Below are 14,350 nucleotides of genomic sequence, written 5' to 3' on the forward strand. Positions count from 1 at the left end.
CCAACCTGGCGTTGAACCCATTCGCCTTGTCAGCTTCTGTTTGCTGACATGTCAATTGGATATCCATTGCCACGTCATCTGGTTACATCATAGAGAAATTCAAATACAAAGATCGTGAATAACTTAGGAAATCCTGATTCATCCATGGCGTAAATAGCTTGAGTATCAAGCTTAAACATCGCTCCTATCTCCTCAACTCGCATCTAATAACATAATACTCGACAGGCTCGTTCAAAATGAATAGTAGTCAAAGTTCAAATCAAACATTAATTTCCGCCCGAGGGAGTAAATCCTATGGCAATGCTCAGAAGAGTCTCCCACCTGACCGTCGACTCCTACTCGTATTACTTACCAAGAAAAAGGAAAAATAACACAATATCATGATTGTCCCGTTTAGATATGTCTTGAGTAAATTTTGATGGGTTAGTCCTACAAACTAAATAGTTTGTCTTGAAATATCCTCATCGAGTTAACATACATTTGAAGTTGCCTGAACACCCGGTTGGAGTTTGGTCTTCGTGATAGAACGGTCACTCGCTGCTAGTGACCGTGAAAGACGAAATGGATGGGAATTAACACAAAAGGTTTCGGTGCAAGGTGGGGCCGTGTGTTTTGATGGACCCAAAGACAGTTGAAACAATTGTTTAGTGGAATTGCTTTGCTAGTGTTTCGGAGGTGAGAAGCGAAAGGAAAGTTCATACCGATTTTCTAAAATAGACTAACACCTAAAAGGAAAATGAATGTGCAAATGTGATATGCTAGGCAAAAGTGAAGTACTTTCCTAAACATGGACGTAGAATTTCACACAATAAGACTTAAAGTGCAATGCAATCTTAAGAGAAGGAATCTATATGTAATGTGGATACACAAATAAATCTAAATTTACCTAAATGTTCCCTTAGACATATTTTTGCGAATTCTTTTATGGAGAGGTGATCACCCGAGCCAAATGCAATTAGCATTTGCTGAATTGATAGATCAAGCCAAACCAAAGTCATCAAAGAAAGTGTCTCAAGTGTCTAGCAAAGGAACGCCACGAGAGAGCCGCAATGGTCGAAGCGTCCCATCACCCAAAGCCCTATCGAGGAGGTCTCGCTCTACTACAGCGTCCCCCATGACATCTCCAACTTTCATGACAAGACAAGACAAAACATACATCTTCGTTACGCGGTCGAAGTCGTCGGACTTCCACACAGGAAATTCATGAAAGTACCCAAAAAAAAATACAGAGTTGTGAGTCAAAGTTTCTACATGGAGCCGCAAACAAAATGTCCTCTTCCCCGTAGATTTTCAAAGGGGGCTCGAGAGGGTCTAGGCTACAGATCCACGAGCCCTTACTTCCCGTGCGCCCACAGTGCGGGGTTGGACTTCGGAGTTTCAACTTGCCTTGATTCGCGGAAGAAAATCCCGACTCTAAAAATGCCCCGTGAACTTACCAAATGAGATTCACTAGATTTAGCGTGACCAACCCTAGAAACAAAACACAGACAACGAGACTTTTCGTGCCTTTTTTGCTCTTCTGTACGCTTTTGGTTTGGCCCTGTCGTCTCTACAGTTCTCCGCGCTTCTCAGGTGCTCGACGAAACGGCGACATGCCGGCGTCTGTGGTTTTAGGCCTTGTTTGTGTCCTTGTCGTTCTCTAGATTGCGTGCTCTTAGCTTTGATAATGGACCCGAAATCATGCGTTTGGCGAGTCGGTCTACAGTGTTACTTTTAGTCCGCGGTCATTCGTAATCGCCACGGATACACTTAAAGGCGGCAGCGCCGGCAAAATCATCATCATGTAGCGAACGTAAGCGACTCCTTGAGGGTCTGACTCGAATTCCGCGGTTTGTCTACATCCCGATCGGAAAGACCTGCGTTTGATTATTTTACGATTATCGTCTCGGCCGTGGATACGCATGGATACATACATACATGCATGCATGTATGTGAATAGAGGGAACTCAGTCCCGTTTGGCCCCATTCACATCATTTCATCCCACACTTTCCAGTCCCATTTCTCCTTTGGATATAAGGTACTCCCTATCAGCAAACTCTGGGCTTTCTCTGATACAAGAAAGAGGGGCTCGTTCACATGGCTGGAACATGGGGGGAAATTGGGCTTTATTGGGCCCTGAAATTTGCTTCTATTCACTGAAAAATTGATAGAATGGGCCGGCATGTAGTAAGTTGAGGTGCTATCATTAGAGAGGCTTTCTCTCTCCTCTTTGTTTTTTTGGATAACACCAACTTTGATAGAAAATACCAATCTCAATTAGGGCGATTACCAATTTTTATCCCGATCAATAATCAACTTATCTTGCGTTTTCAACTCTTATTTGAGTTAGTTATCGATGTTTCTTTGGTTCTTTGTTTTTACCTCACCAACTTCCCTTATCTAGCACACAGAAAAAAATCTCTTATCTTTTAGTAGCTTTTATTTACTTTTTTTTAGAATATTATATGAGATTAATAACCCAATTTGTGTGAATTACCAATATTTTTTTTTTCAAATTAACCAAATTTTCATTTGAATTGCTTATTGATGTTTGTTGCGACCCTCTTTTTCCCGTTAAGGAAAAAGATACGAGTTTAGGGGTATCGCCTAAAAGGTAGGCCAATAGCCCTCGATTAGGCGCGGACTCTCTTAAGTCCATACCTTGCACAACGTTGGATTTCATTTTAAGTTTCGGTTAATTTCAAAGGAAGTTTTGTGTGACAGGAGTCATCACAAGCCATTTAGGATTGGTTAGAAACCAAATGAGACGTGAAAGGTTTGTCTCATTTCCTACGCAACCAGAAATTCTAAACTCGGGGCCTCAATTATGCTTATGTCTATTAGTGCTTTTGTGATATCACTAACTTGGAGGGTCGTTATGTAAGTGGTCAAGCATGTTTTTATAAATTATAATTCTAAGGTATCAAAACTGCTGAGTGATCATGCAAATATTGGGAAAATGACATAAATGGTCCATAAACTTTAATTCAATATGCAATGTCGTCCCTCAACATTTAAATTATTCGATGTGATCCTTGAATTTTAACCAAATTTGCAATGTTATCCCTAAATTTTTAATGTGGTCAGAGACATTGGGCTAAAATTTGTGCCCGGACTTTTAATTCTTTTTTCTTACGTTGTTACTCTTTGAATGGTCTTTCATTGCTAAACTTTTATTGAACAGGTCCTTCAAAGACTTTGTTGACCGACTATTCAAACCGAATTTAACCGTCCGTGTCGCTCAAACCCTTGCCACACGCACTAGGTTTGGTCCAGCTCGCACGTAGAACTCATTGGAGTCTTCTAAATTTGGCATTTGTATTGCATATCCAAGTCAACTCAATAGTGATGGCTAATGCCTGTTGCGTTGCCCCCTATCTTTCAAGTTCTACTTGCTACTAAAGAAAGAAGGTACGGTTCAGTCGAAGCGAAAGAGTTGCAAACCTTCAACTTGTCCAGGAAAAGACAATCTTTTCGTTATCTATCTCTTATCTTCACTCTTGACGTGGTGGCTGCCACCAATTTAATTACGACTAAGATGGATAGAAGAATGTTCCCCGGGATGAAGAGAAATTGACCTTCTTAGTCCTAGATTATTGGGGAAAAGTGCCAAAAAAGTCCTAAACATTTTGCATTACTGCCAATTTAGTCCTAAACATTTTTTTTTTGCGTCAATTCAGTCCTAAACCTTTTGCATTGATGCCAATTTAGTTCTAAACCTTTTTTTTTAGTGCCAATTCAGTCCTAAATCTTTTGCATTGGCGCCAATTCAGTCCTAAACCTTTTTGTCTTTGTGTCAATTCAGTCTTTCCGATCAATTTTGGTAGGATTTTGTTGACGTGGACGTCGGCCGGTCACCGACGCTGATGTAGATAACTTTTAATAATATTTTAATATTTTTTAAATATTTATTTTTTTTCTTTTTTTTTCCTCCTCCTTCCTCCAGCCGGTCGCCAGAGGCCGGCGATGTCGACCTCGCCGGATCTGGCGAGGTCGAGCCTCACCGTGGCTGGGCGAGGCACGACGTTGCCAGATGTGGCGAGGTCCAGCCACGGCGAGGCTTGCCTTCACTGTCGCCGGCGAGGGCGAGCCTCGCCAAGGGTCGGTGAGGTCGACCTCGCCAGCGGTTGGGCGAGGCACGACCTCGCCAGATCTGGCGAGGTCCAGCCTCGCCCAGCCATAGCGAGGCTCGCCTTCGCCGTCGCTGGTGAGGGCAAGCCTCGCCGGCCTCTGGCCTCTGGGACCGGCGACCGGCTGGAGGAAGGAGAGAGGGGAGGAAAAAAAATAAATAAAAATTCAAACAAATATTAAAATATTATTAAAAGTTGTCCACGTCAGCGCCGGTGATTAACCGGCCGGGGTCCACGTCAGCAAAATCCGGCCAAAATTGACTGGAAGGACTGAATTGGCACAAAGACAAAAAGGTTTAGGATTGAATTGGCATCAATCCAAAAGGTTTAGGACTGAATTGGCACAAAAAAAAGGTTTAGGACTGAATTGGCACAAACGCAAAAGGTTTAGGACTGAATTGGCAAAAAAAAAGGGTTTATGACTAAATTGCCACAAATGCAAAAGGTTTAGGACTTTTTTGGCACTTTTCCGCAGATTATTGTAACTCACTTAGTCAGGAAGCTCAGCGCCGAAAGCCCGATTGCCTGACGTTCGACTTTGAAAGCGAAACTAGCCCATTGGTCGCCCTTGCCTTGAAATGCTAGAAGTTTGCGATATCGCTTCTCTTGGGCTAATGCTTGGTAGTATCCAGACTTGCTTTCAACAACAAGTAATCGAACAATAAAATAAACAAAACAAGAAAATAAATCAGATTCCAAATTTACGTGGTTCGGTCGGGAGGACCTATTCCATGAGAGAACAACATATGATTCAACTGTAAATGAAACGATACAATAGAAATTACAACTATATTCGAAAAATCAACCTAAATTAGATAGATTTAACTTACCAACTCCTCTAATTTATGACGGAAAGAAATTCTCTTATCATTAAGTAAATTTATTTACTTTTCTTAAAAACTCCTAAAAATAACCCGATATTATATGAGATTGTTAATCCTTTTTGTGCGAATCGCCAACTTTCTAGGATGAAATTATCAAATTTCATCTCTTGAATTGCTCACCAACGTTTATTTGATTTTTCTTAACTTATCAATTTTTCCATCGAGTTACATCATTTATTTGCCTTACTTACCAACCCTTTTTTATATGATTAAATTCCCAACTAATTTTGCATTACTGAGTCTTATTTCAATCAGTTACCAATGTTTATTTTCTTAATATAACCAACTTTCTTATATATAGCAAAAAGAACAAAAGTATTTTATTATCTACCAACTTCTATTTTACTTTTTTATAAGCACCTTAAATTTAGCATTTTAAAATTACCAATCTTTATTTGGTGACAGACCAACTTTATTCCCAAGTAAGCAACCCAATAAAAAATGTGGTCAATTGAAAAAAAAACCAATAAATTTCTGTAACTATTTTAACCTAAACTAGTTGATAACTTACTCAGAGATAGATTGATAAACCACTTATATTAAATTTAGTAATTCATATAAGAGTTGGTAAATTTAAGGCGTAATTAAGAAAGATATATAAAATTTGGTAAAAGATGAGAAAAGTTGGTATTGAAAGAAAATGAAAGTTGGTAAATAGTTGGTAACTTAATCATAGAAAAGTTGTTAGATTCTCTAATTTAGGTTGGTAATTTCTAAAAAAATGATAAATTTGAACATTGCTTAGAAATTTAAATAACATTTTGTCAAGGATAAGAAAGGTCGGTAAATTAAATGAATTAAATAATTATCAATGAGTAACTCAAATAAAAGTTGGTAACGTAATATTAGGTGATAAATTATGGGAGAAAAGTTGGTGAATCACACTAATCTCTAAAAAGAGGTAGTAAATGGAAGGAGTTGCAAAGCATGGCAAATAAAATTGGCAATTCAGTTGAGAAGTCGATAAATTAAAAAAAAAACATTTATAAGCAATTCAAATAAAAATTGGTAATCCAAAACTAGTCGGTACTTTATAATGACAAAAGTTAGTAAATCAATCTAATTTAGGTTGGTAATTCCATGCAAGAGTTAGGGTGCGTTTAGGAACCACTTGCCCAAGGGGCTTTGGCAAATGCAAGTAATGTTTGATAAATTTTTTGAAGAGTTTTGGGAAGGTGCAATTGCATTTCCTAATGCATGTAAATGCCTTTAACCTGCATTGGGCTTTGAGAACTTCCAGGATGCTATTACATTTTTTCGTGACTCGACCATGTTGATAGTTACTTTGAGAGAAAAGTGTTAGAAAAATCTTAAACTTTTTACATTTGTATCAATTTAATCCTAAACCTTCTGTCTTTGTGCCAATTCAGTTTTTCCGGCTAATTTTGGCCAGATTTTGTTGGCGAGGACGTCGACCGGCCTACGTGGCACCGTCGGCGATGACGTGGATAACTTTTAATAATATTTTAATATTTTTCAAAAAATTTATATATTTTCTCTTTTTTTTATTCCCTTTCTTCTTCCTCCAGCGGGTTGCCAGTCCAGCTGGTGACCGGCTGGAGGCTAGGGCCGGCGAACCTTGCCGGCCTCTGGCGAGCCCCGCTCGATTGGCCACTGGAGAGTGCGGCGAGGCTCGACCCTCCCCAGATGGCCGCGAGGGCGGCCTCGCGTTGGGCTGGGCGAGGCTCGCCCTCGTCGACCATAGGGAAGGCCTGACCTCGCCAGATCCTGCGAGGTCGTGCCTCACCCAGCCAAGCTCGAGGCCGCCCTCGTAGCCATCCCGCGAGGGCGGCCTCGAGCTGGGTTGGGTGAGGGTCGAGTCTAACTAGCCATGGGTGAGGCTCGACCTTGCCAGATCTGGCGAGGCTCGCCTTCGCTAGTGGCCGACGGGGCGAGCCTCTCCATTGGCCGGCGGGGCTCGCCGGCCTTGGCCTCCAGCCAGTCGCCAGACCGGCGACTGGTTAGAGGAAGAAGAAAGGGAAAGAAAAAATAAATAAAAATTGAATTTTTTTGAAAAATATTAAAATATTATTAAAAGTTGTCTACGTTATCGCCGACGATGCCACGTAGGCCAGCCGGCGTCCATGTCAGCAAAATCCGTCCAAACTTAGTCGGAATGACTGAATTGGCATAAAAACAAAAAAAAGGTCTAGGACTAAATTGATATCATAAAAAGGTTTAGGACTAAATTGGTATCTATGTAAAAGATTTATGACTTTTTTGACACTTTTCCCGTTACTTTGATGATTAATACATTTGTGACGAAAGCAAAAGAAAGCCATCGGGAAGATTAAGAGCGCACGGAAACGGTCGCGAGATCAGATTAAAAGGGGGATGATTAGCATATTGTTTAGATGGTAAGTTGGAGAAACAAGTGGGAGGAGGATCCATGACTTTTCAACTTTGATGTGCTGCATGGACATCATTTGCAGAAAACGAAATCGTTTCTCAGTTCACCTGCATACCGCAGAAATCTGAACGGGGGGCCACCTTCATCTGAATCTCTGGAGAGAATTCTTAGCTAATCTCGACGTCAACAAGACGCAACGCTCGGCGACGAAAAGGTCAAGCTGTCTGGTCCTCGAATCAGAAAGGAAGAAGTTGTCGCGGGTGTAAAAATCCGAAGGGCCCCCCAAGAACTAGAGAATTCCGCCCTCGCGTATAGTGAAGTGCACTAGGCTCCGGCTCCCTCTCAATCACACACTTGTGCTGCGCAACACAACAACACTCTTGTCTATTTCAAGCCTCCCTCTGCTCGAAGTCATCACATCTCCCCCTCTCTCCCCCTCCTGAACGTTCTAGAATCTCTCTCTCTTTCTCTCGAGGGTTAAACCATGGCGAAGACCAGGAGCTTCCAACTATCCGCGGCTCCGGCGACGGTGCTGGCGCATCTGCTGGTGATAGCGGTGGCGACCCTCGTCCTCGTCTGGCTCCTCAAGTTCCAGGACGGCGTGGCTCTGTCGTCCCACAACAAGCAGAAGATTTTCAACGTAAGCACACGCTTCCCGCTTCTCTTGTTTTGTTGAAGGAGATGCGGTTGGCGCCGTTCAATTCATTCCGCTCCATGATTCATTTGCATGCTCTGTTCTTTGTTGCAGCTGCATCCGCTCCTGATGGTAATCGGATTCATTCTCGTCGGAGGAGAAGGTGAGGACCACCTGTCCTTGATGTCTCGGGGGTTCTTTTCACAATCATAAATGTTTTCTTGCGTGAAAATCTGCTATTTTTTTTTTTATGGGGATATCAATTGAGTGGATATGAGCTTTGCCAAGTCGCTTTCCATATTTCCTTACAAATCATTCGCATAATTACTCCAATAAATTCGGGACCTATGTCACTATGTGAATACCTTAGTCTCTCCGAAATCCGGGATTCTAAGGGAATAGATTACGAACACTGATCGTCGATGCAGCTATTATGGTGTACAAGACGATTCCGGCGAAGCGGGAAGTTCAGAAAACGATTCACATGATCCTCCACTTGATTGCTCTCCTGCTTGGGAGTCTGGGGGTCTATGCGGTCTTCAAGTTCCATAATGAGCTCCATATTCCCAACTTGTACACCTTGCACTCCTGGCTTGGCATCACCACCATCTCCTTGTTCGGTCTGCAGGTAATCAGCACATGAAAGGATATGAAGTCTTGATTACTCTTGATTTCGCCGTCGAGTAGGAGACGTACTAATTAGAACACTCACCGACTGTTGGGACTGTTTTTCCCCCTTTTCAGTGGCTGGCTGCTTTCTTCTCGTTTGTATTCCCGAAAGCGAACAACTACGCAAGAGACTCCTACTACCCGTGGCACATCTTCGTGGGGTCGGTCGTCTTCTTCCTCGCGATTTGCACGGCCGAGGCCGGTCTGGCCGAGAGATTCATCTTCCTGAAGCTCCAGCATGGTCGACAGGCGCTCATCATGAACTTCACCGGCCTCCTGATCTTTCTGTTCGCCGTCTCTGTCGGCCTCTCCGTCATCCTTCCCCGCGGTTAATAGCGACGGCCTTAGCCGGATCATGCCTTGATGTCCATTTTCAATGTAATGCCAATAGTAATAGTGTCTAAGTTCAGAATGCTCTAGGGCAATTATATTTCTTTTGAATCTTTTCAGGATTATTATAGTGTGGAAAAGGGATTAATGTATTTTGTCCATAGCACTGGCCCATACGATTAGGTGTGTTTTACTGTACTCATACCCTTATGATTTTCGAGTGATGTTACTATTGGCCGAAGCAGGAAAAATTGATCTTCTTGAAAACATCTCGCATGCTGTATCAAGACGGAAATGACTGTTCAGGAGTAGGCATCATATGGCACTTTCAGTCGCTTCCGACAAGATGGCCATCGACTCAGCAACCACCATAACCATATTATAGCTTCTTTCTTTAAAGTGATCTTGTGGACGGACGGCCCGAAATACTCGTTAGGTGAATTTAATAAGAAAATGTCTAGGTACATCATGAAATTTACTCAGTGCATCGGAAACATTTTCTTGTTTAGTTACTTTTCTTTATAATTGAGGGGCACAATTGTAACTAATTGACTATCTGGAGGGCAATTAGCACAGCAACGAATCGTCGCGGCTATTCGCTTAAATCCGGGTTCCCCGAGGTAGAAATCAAATCCACAACCGTTGGTTCCTGAGCCGAGAGTATAAGGACGCTTTTTATCACCGGATCAATCGCAGGTGAATTCTGTTTAAGGGGTGCGCCTAGTGATAGGGACAATTTCTAAGAATGACCGACTTGTGTCATAATCATATTTCAAGGTTGTGAAAAAGGATAAGTGATAATTGATGGTAGAACGAGTGGTTAAAATCATCACATTATTAGTGGAGACTGCTTGTAAGTAATGATTACATTAGAAATGTCATAAAGAACCATCCGATTCAAAACTCAAATCGACTAGAACGAAAAAATTGGGGTTTTTACGGATCAAGTTTCCCTTCGATTAGGATAATAAATAAAGTACCGAGCTTCTGATGGTTTGGTTCAATTTCGAGTTACAAATCCGAATTGAACCGAAACACATTACTGAATTTGATATTTTTTTTTCCGTAGCCATCTTGATTGTCTCGACCCGATTTAAACATGATACACTTTCCGATAACATTCCCACATGCCGAACGCAACTGAGACGCAACTTCTGTATCATCCTTTGGACTTGGATTTCCACCAAAATGATGTGGCAATGGCAAAAACAGGATGGTAATGCGAACCCGTGCATGGTGTGGAAAGATCTGTCGTCCTTTGAAGCTTCCTACTGTCCTGTCCTTGTTCCGTCGATAATGCAAAAGTACAGTTGGAAACTTCCTCGTAGTTGCTTCACTCTTCGCTGATGCATATCAACTAGCTTTTCATGGATCATTTGGCTGACCAAACCGTGGCGAATGGCCAAATGTTTTCTTCCATTCTTACACCTTCACAAAAAGCAGACCGCTGATGCATAAACTTGATGAAGTAATCAAAAAGTATAAAAAAGAACGAGAACCCAACTCGACTTGACCCGATCTGATCCGAACCGTTCTTTCGGTTCGAGTTCTATGCTGGTCAGGATTTGGTCGGGTCACAAAAAAACATATAGATAATGACACTAATGGTCCCTGAATCTTGGCCTAATATGTAACGTGGTTTCTGAACTTTAGCCTGACGTGCAATGTCGTCCATGAATTTTTAATTTGTTAATTGTGGTCCCTGAACTTTTATTAAATGTTCAAATTAGTCCTTAGACCATATAGAATTATCCAATGTTAATCCTTCCATTAATTTAAATTTAGGGACACCATTAAACATATTCATATACACACAATTGAACAAATTAAAAGTTCGGACGTAATGGGCTAAAGTTCAGGGACCGCGTTGAACAAAGTAAAACTTCAGGGACCACGTTGCACGTTAATCGAAATTCAAGATCATTCGTGTCATTTTCCCAGTAATAGATGCCTTTAATAGTTGGATAGGGCATGGTATCAGTGGACACTCGAACCGAATTGGCTTGTCGACACCATTGCGGTTGTGCATTAAATATTATTGGTTGGTGGGTGCTGTAAACTCGTGCTCAAAGTCGCAAGGAGCATTTAGGTGGGTTTCATCTGAGCTGGTGGTGTTGGGTGTCCAACCCAGCAGATCTTAATTCCTAACGTAGCCGGACGGTGTTGGCGTTACAGTTGGTATCTCACCAGTGTGGAAGTTAACGAAACAAACGTTTGGGAGTCGCGAAAGATCCAAACTTTCCTAGGATCCGACAGCAAGTGTGTCCCCAATGCCCAGATTGGCATCAACAAAGCAACCCGCCTTTTTTTTTCCTCTCTTTTTGGCTTTTACCATGCCCAAAGATATTGCTAAAATATATTTCGTGGTTTCCAAGATATAGTAGAATAATATATGACATGTCGCTATTTAATTGGTTAATCATAAAAGTGCACCTTACACTTTTGGCTGGGTTTTCATTTTCTTTTTGGGTTTTGTTCTTGTGTTGGCAATTAGAGATTGGGGGTGGGGGGGATTTGGATTGATCTGTCCATTCAATGTAGATATGAACGTTTGGGGAGTCGCCACTAAAGTGATAGGCCGAGTTGGTTAGGCATTTCTTTGACGCCGGTTGAAGCCCTCCGTGATTATATGTTCGAATCCTTGACCATCCCTCGATCTGAGAAAATCTTTTAGAGAAGACCATCACGCAACTGTCTAAGATCTCGAGTTAAATTTTGACGGTCCCTTTCGTTCATCGATAGGTTTTCCCGATTTATATGTCTCGTAACGTGGGGAGTCGTAGGATATAGTATCGACTGGACACCATCCTCTAAACAATCACGCGCTTAGCTTAAATGACGGGTCATCATTAGACTCCAACATTACATTGATTAGAAAAAACTTTGCTCTAATTATTGACACCTGATTTTTTGTCCAAATTTTCAATTTTACATAAAAGCACAAAAATTAGGATTAGGAGCCTTGGCCATGCTTAGGAACCTATTTCTAAACAAGAAATCATTTGTTCTAGATTTTTCTTTGATTTTTTTTAATTTGTGTTGTTAAAAATAGGAAAAAAATAAAGAAAAATACCAAATGGAATTTAAAAAATTCCAAAAAAAAATACTCATTAGTCTTATTTTAATTCCAATTTTTATCCCTGAAACGTCAATTTTGCAAAATTCCAATCGGGAATATGTTTTCCCCAAATTTAGGCAATTTCATATACTAATTGAACAAAAATACAATTAAATCATTTTTAGGAATTTTTGAGCTATAGTGTCTTCACAAAAATTGATCCTGGGACCTTGAATTGTATATTGGTCGGTTCAATTTCACAATTTGATTAAAATATCCAAAAGCCCCAAAATTAATTGAAAATTAGGGATTTTAGGACCCAAATTGGGGATTCCATTCAATTGGACATTTTCGATAAAAAAAAAATTATAGCTTTCCTAAGGGTAATCGAGCATGGGCAATTCAATTTTGGCCTCAATTCTGCAAAATTAGGTCATTTAGATTCTCAATTGAATGAAAACCCATTTTACCCGAATTGAAATTTAGGGTTTTTAGGCTTAATTGTGATAAAAATTCAAATCGATCCCTTATTTTAGAGCAAAATGTGTCAAGAAGTCTAAATGTGGGTTAAAATCATGAAATTGGGACAAAATGGGGTCAAATTTGTAAAATTAGACCAACCCGGATCTGCTGGATTGGTTGGAACCGACCCGACCCAAGTTGGTCTTCTTCTTCACCCGGTCTGGGCACGCGCGGGAAAAGGGACTGAAAAAGTTGATTAACAACCCCGCCCTTTTGCCGACTTGGATTTCCATTTCTAGCATGTGGAGAATGAAATGGACAGCTGTCCACCCTCAACCGATCTAACTGACTGGGGAGTTGGTTAGTGCCCGGAACGGCCCCGGGGAGGAGGACAAAACGAGGGGAAAAACCAGTTCCCACAGAGAAGACCTGCTCGACAGAACTTCCAATTTAGGACCTTCCCGGCGAAGCGGAGGTCACCATCTTGAAGAGGAGGTGAAGGAGCATCAGTATAGCATCCTCAGCCGGTTCGGAATTTCAGATTCAAGCTCCGATGAAGAAGGTAAAAGTCCTTCACAATCAATTGTCATGTGTTTGATGAAATTCCAGAATGAGTGTCTGAGATACTTTGAGCTTGATTATGTGATTTCCCTCTTGATTTTGTGATCATTGATCCCTTAAACACATTTTTGATCGATTACTTTCTTGTTTGATGTATTTTGTATCATGATTGTGCATAAACCATGAGTCGGTTCCCTAAAACCACCTCGCCGGAGCAACCAAGCCTCGCCAGAGCCCCTTTCCACGGCCAATGGCCATCCAAGTTAGTTTTCTTCAATCTATCTGTTGTTTCGATAATTGTTTTGGATGTTAAAATAGCTAGTTAGATTAGAATTGTTCAAATTGCTAGTTTGTTTTAGGTATGACCAGTTTCAGGATAGGTGTTTTGTAGGCTTAGTATTAGCCGGCCGGTAGTGGTCCGGCGGCGGTCCGGTGGGTTTAGGTGGTTAGAGGGCAATGGGTAGATGGCATAGGATCAATAATAGTGGCTGGAATACAATTAGAGGGTCATCGGAGATTGGGTTGAAATCATGGTTTTGAAAACGTAGTTTAAATAGTAATGCACACCAGGTGTTCGACAAAATGCCCCAATGAACAATGCCTAAAACGGCGCCGTTTCGGCACCATTCCCTCCGGAGATCTGATCGGCGCCGGTCAGGCTAGTCCAATGTGGTTGGACCGGACTAAATCGGTCCAGTTTGGTCCTTGAATAAAAAAGTTAATAAAAAATTAGGAAAATTTAAAAATTAAGAAAAAAATTTTAAAAAATTGAAAATCAGAAAATCCTAAAAAATTTAGAAATTTCGGGAAAATTCAATAAAAATAATAAAAAAATCCAGAAAAATCGAGAAAATCGAGAAAATTCAGGGAAATTTTAGAAACTAAGAAAAATTCTGAAATTTAAAAAAATTCAGAAAATTAGGGAAATTCCAGAAAACCCATAAAAATTAGAAAATTTTCTAGAAAAACAGAAAAATTCAGAAATTCAGAAATTTTATAAAATGTAAAGAAAAATTCATAAAATTTTAAAAATCAAAATTTGGATTTTTGGAAGGTGAGAAAGTCAAATAAAACTTTTCCCGAAAAAAATCAAAAATTTCAAAAATTCACATAATGACTCAAAACCCTTGTGACCACCCATTTTGAGTGAAATTAGAATTTTTTGGGTTGCACAAGTGGTTCTTTGAATACTCCTTAGGGATGAAAAGGGGCTTAACCTCTTAAAAAACCCTAAAAAAGGTTTAACCCCAAAAGAGGTCCTAACCCCTAAAAACCCTAAAACCCCAAAAGCC

At 40.8% G+C, this 14,350-nt stretch overlaps 1 protein-coding gene across 1 annotated transcript; it reads left to right on the forward strand.

Moving 5' to 3' along the window:
* The first annotated feature begins 7,454 nt into the window (after window positions 1–7,454).
* On the forward strand, window positions 7,455–9,210 carry LOC115686834 (probable ascorbate-specific transmembrane electron transporter 1). Its single transcript, XM_030612248.2, has 4 exons — window positions 7,455–7,984; window positions 8,093–8,141; window positions 8,407–8,606; window positions 8,723–9,210. The coding sequence occupies exons 1-4, from the start codon at window positions 7,829–7,831 to the stop codon at window positions 8,978–8,980; spliced, it is 663 nt and encodes a 220-aa protein (XP_030468108.1). The 5' UTR covers window positions 7,455–7,828; the 3' UTR covers window positions 8,981–9,210.
* The last annotated feature ends 5,140 nt before the right edge of the window (window positions 9,211–14,350 follow it).

Source organism: Syzygium oleosum, unplaced genomic scaffold, assembly GCF_021117445.2.
Source record: "Syzygium oleosum isolate NSW1041296 unplaced genomic scaffold, Sole_v2.1 Sole_v2.02, whole genome shotgun sequence".
Classification (NCBI taxonomy): Eukaryota; Viridiplantae; Streptophyta; class Magnoliopsida; order Myrtales; family Myrtaceae; genus Syzygium; species Syzygium oleosum.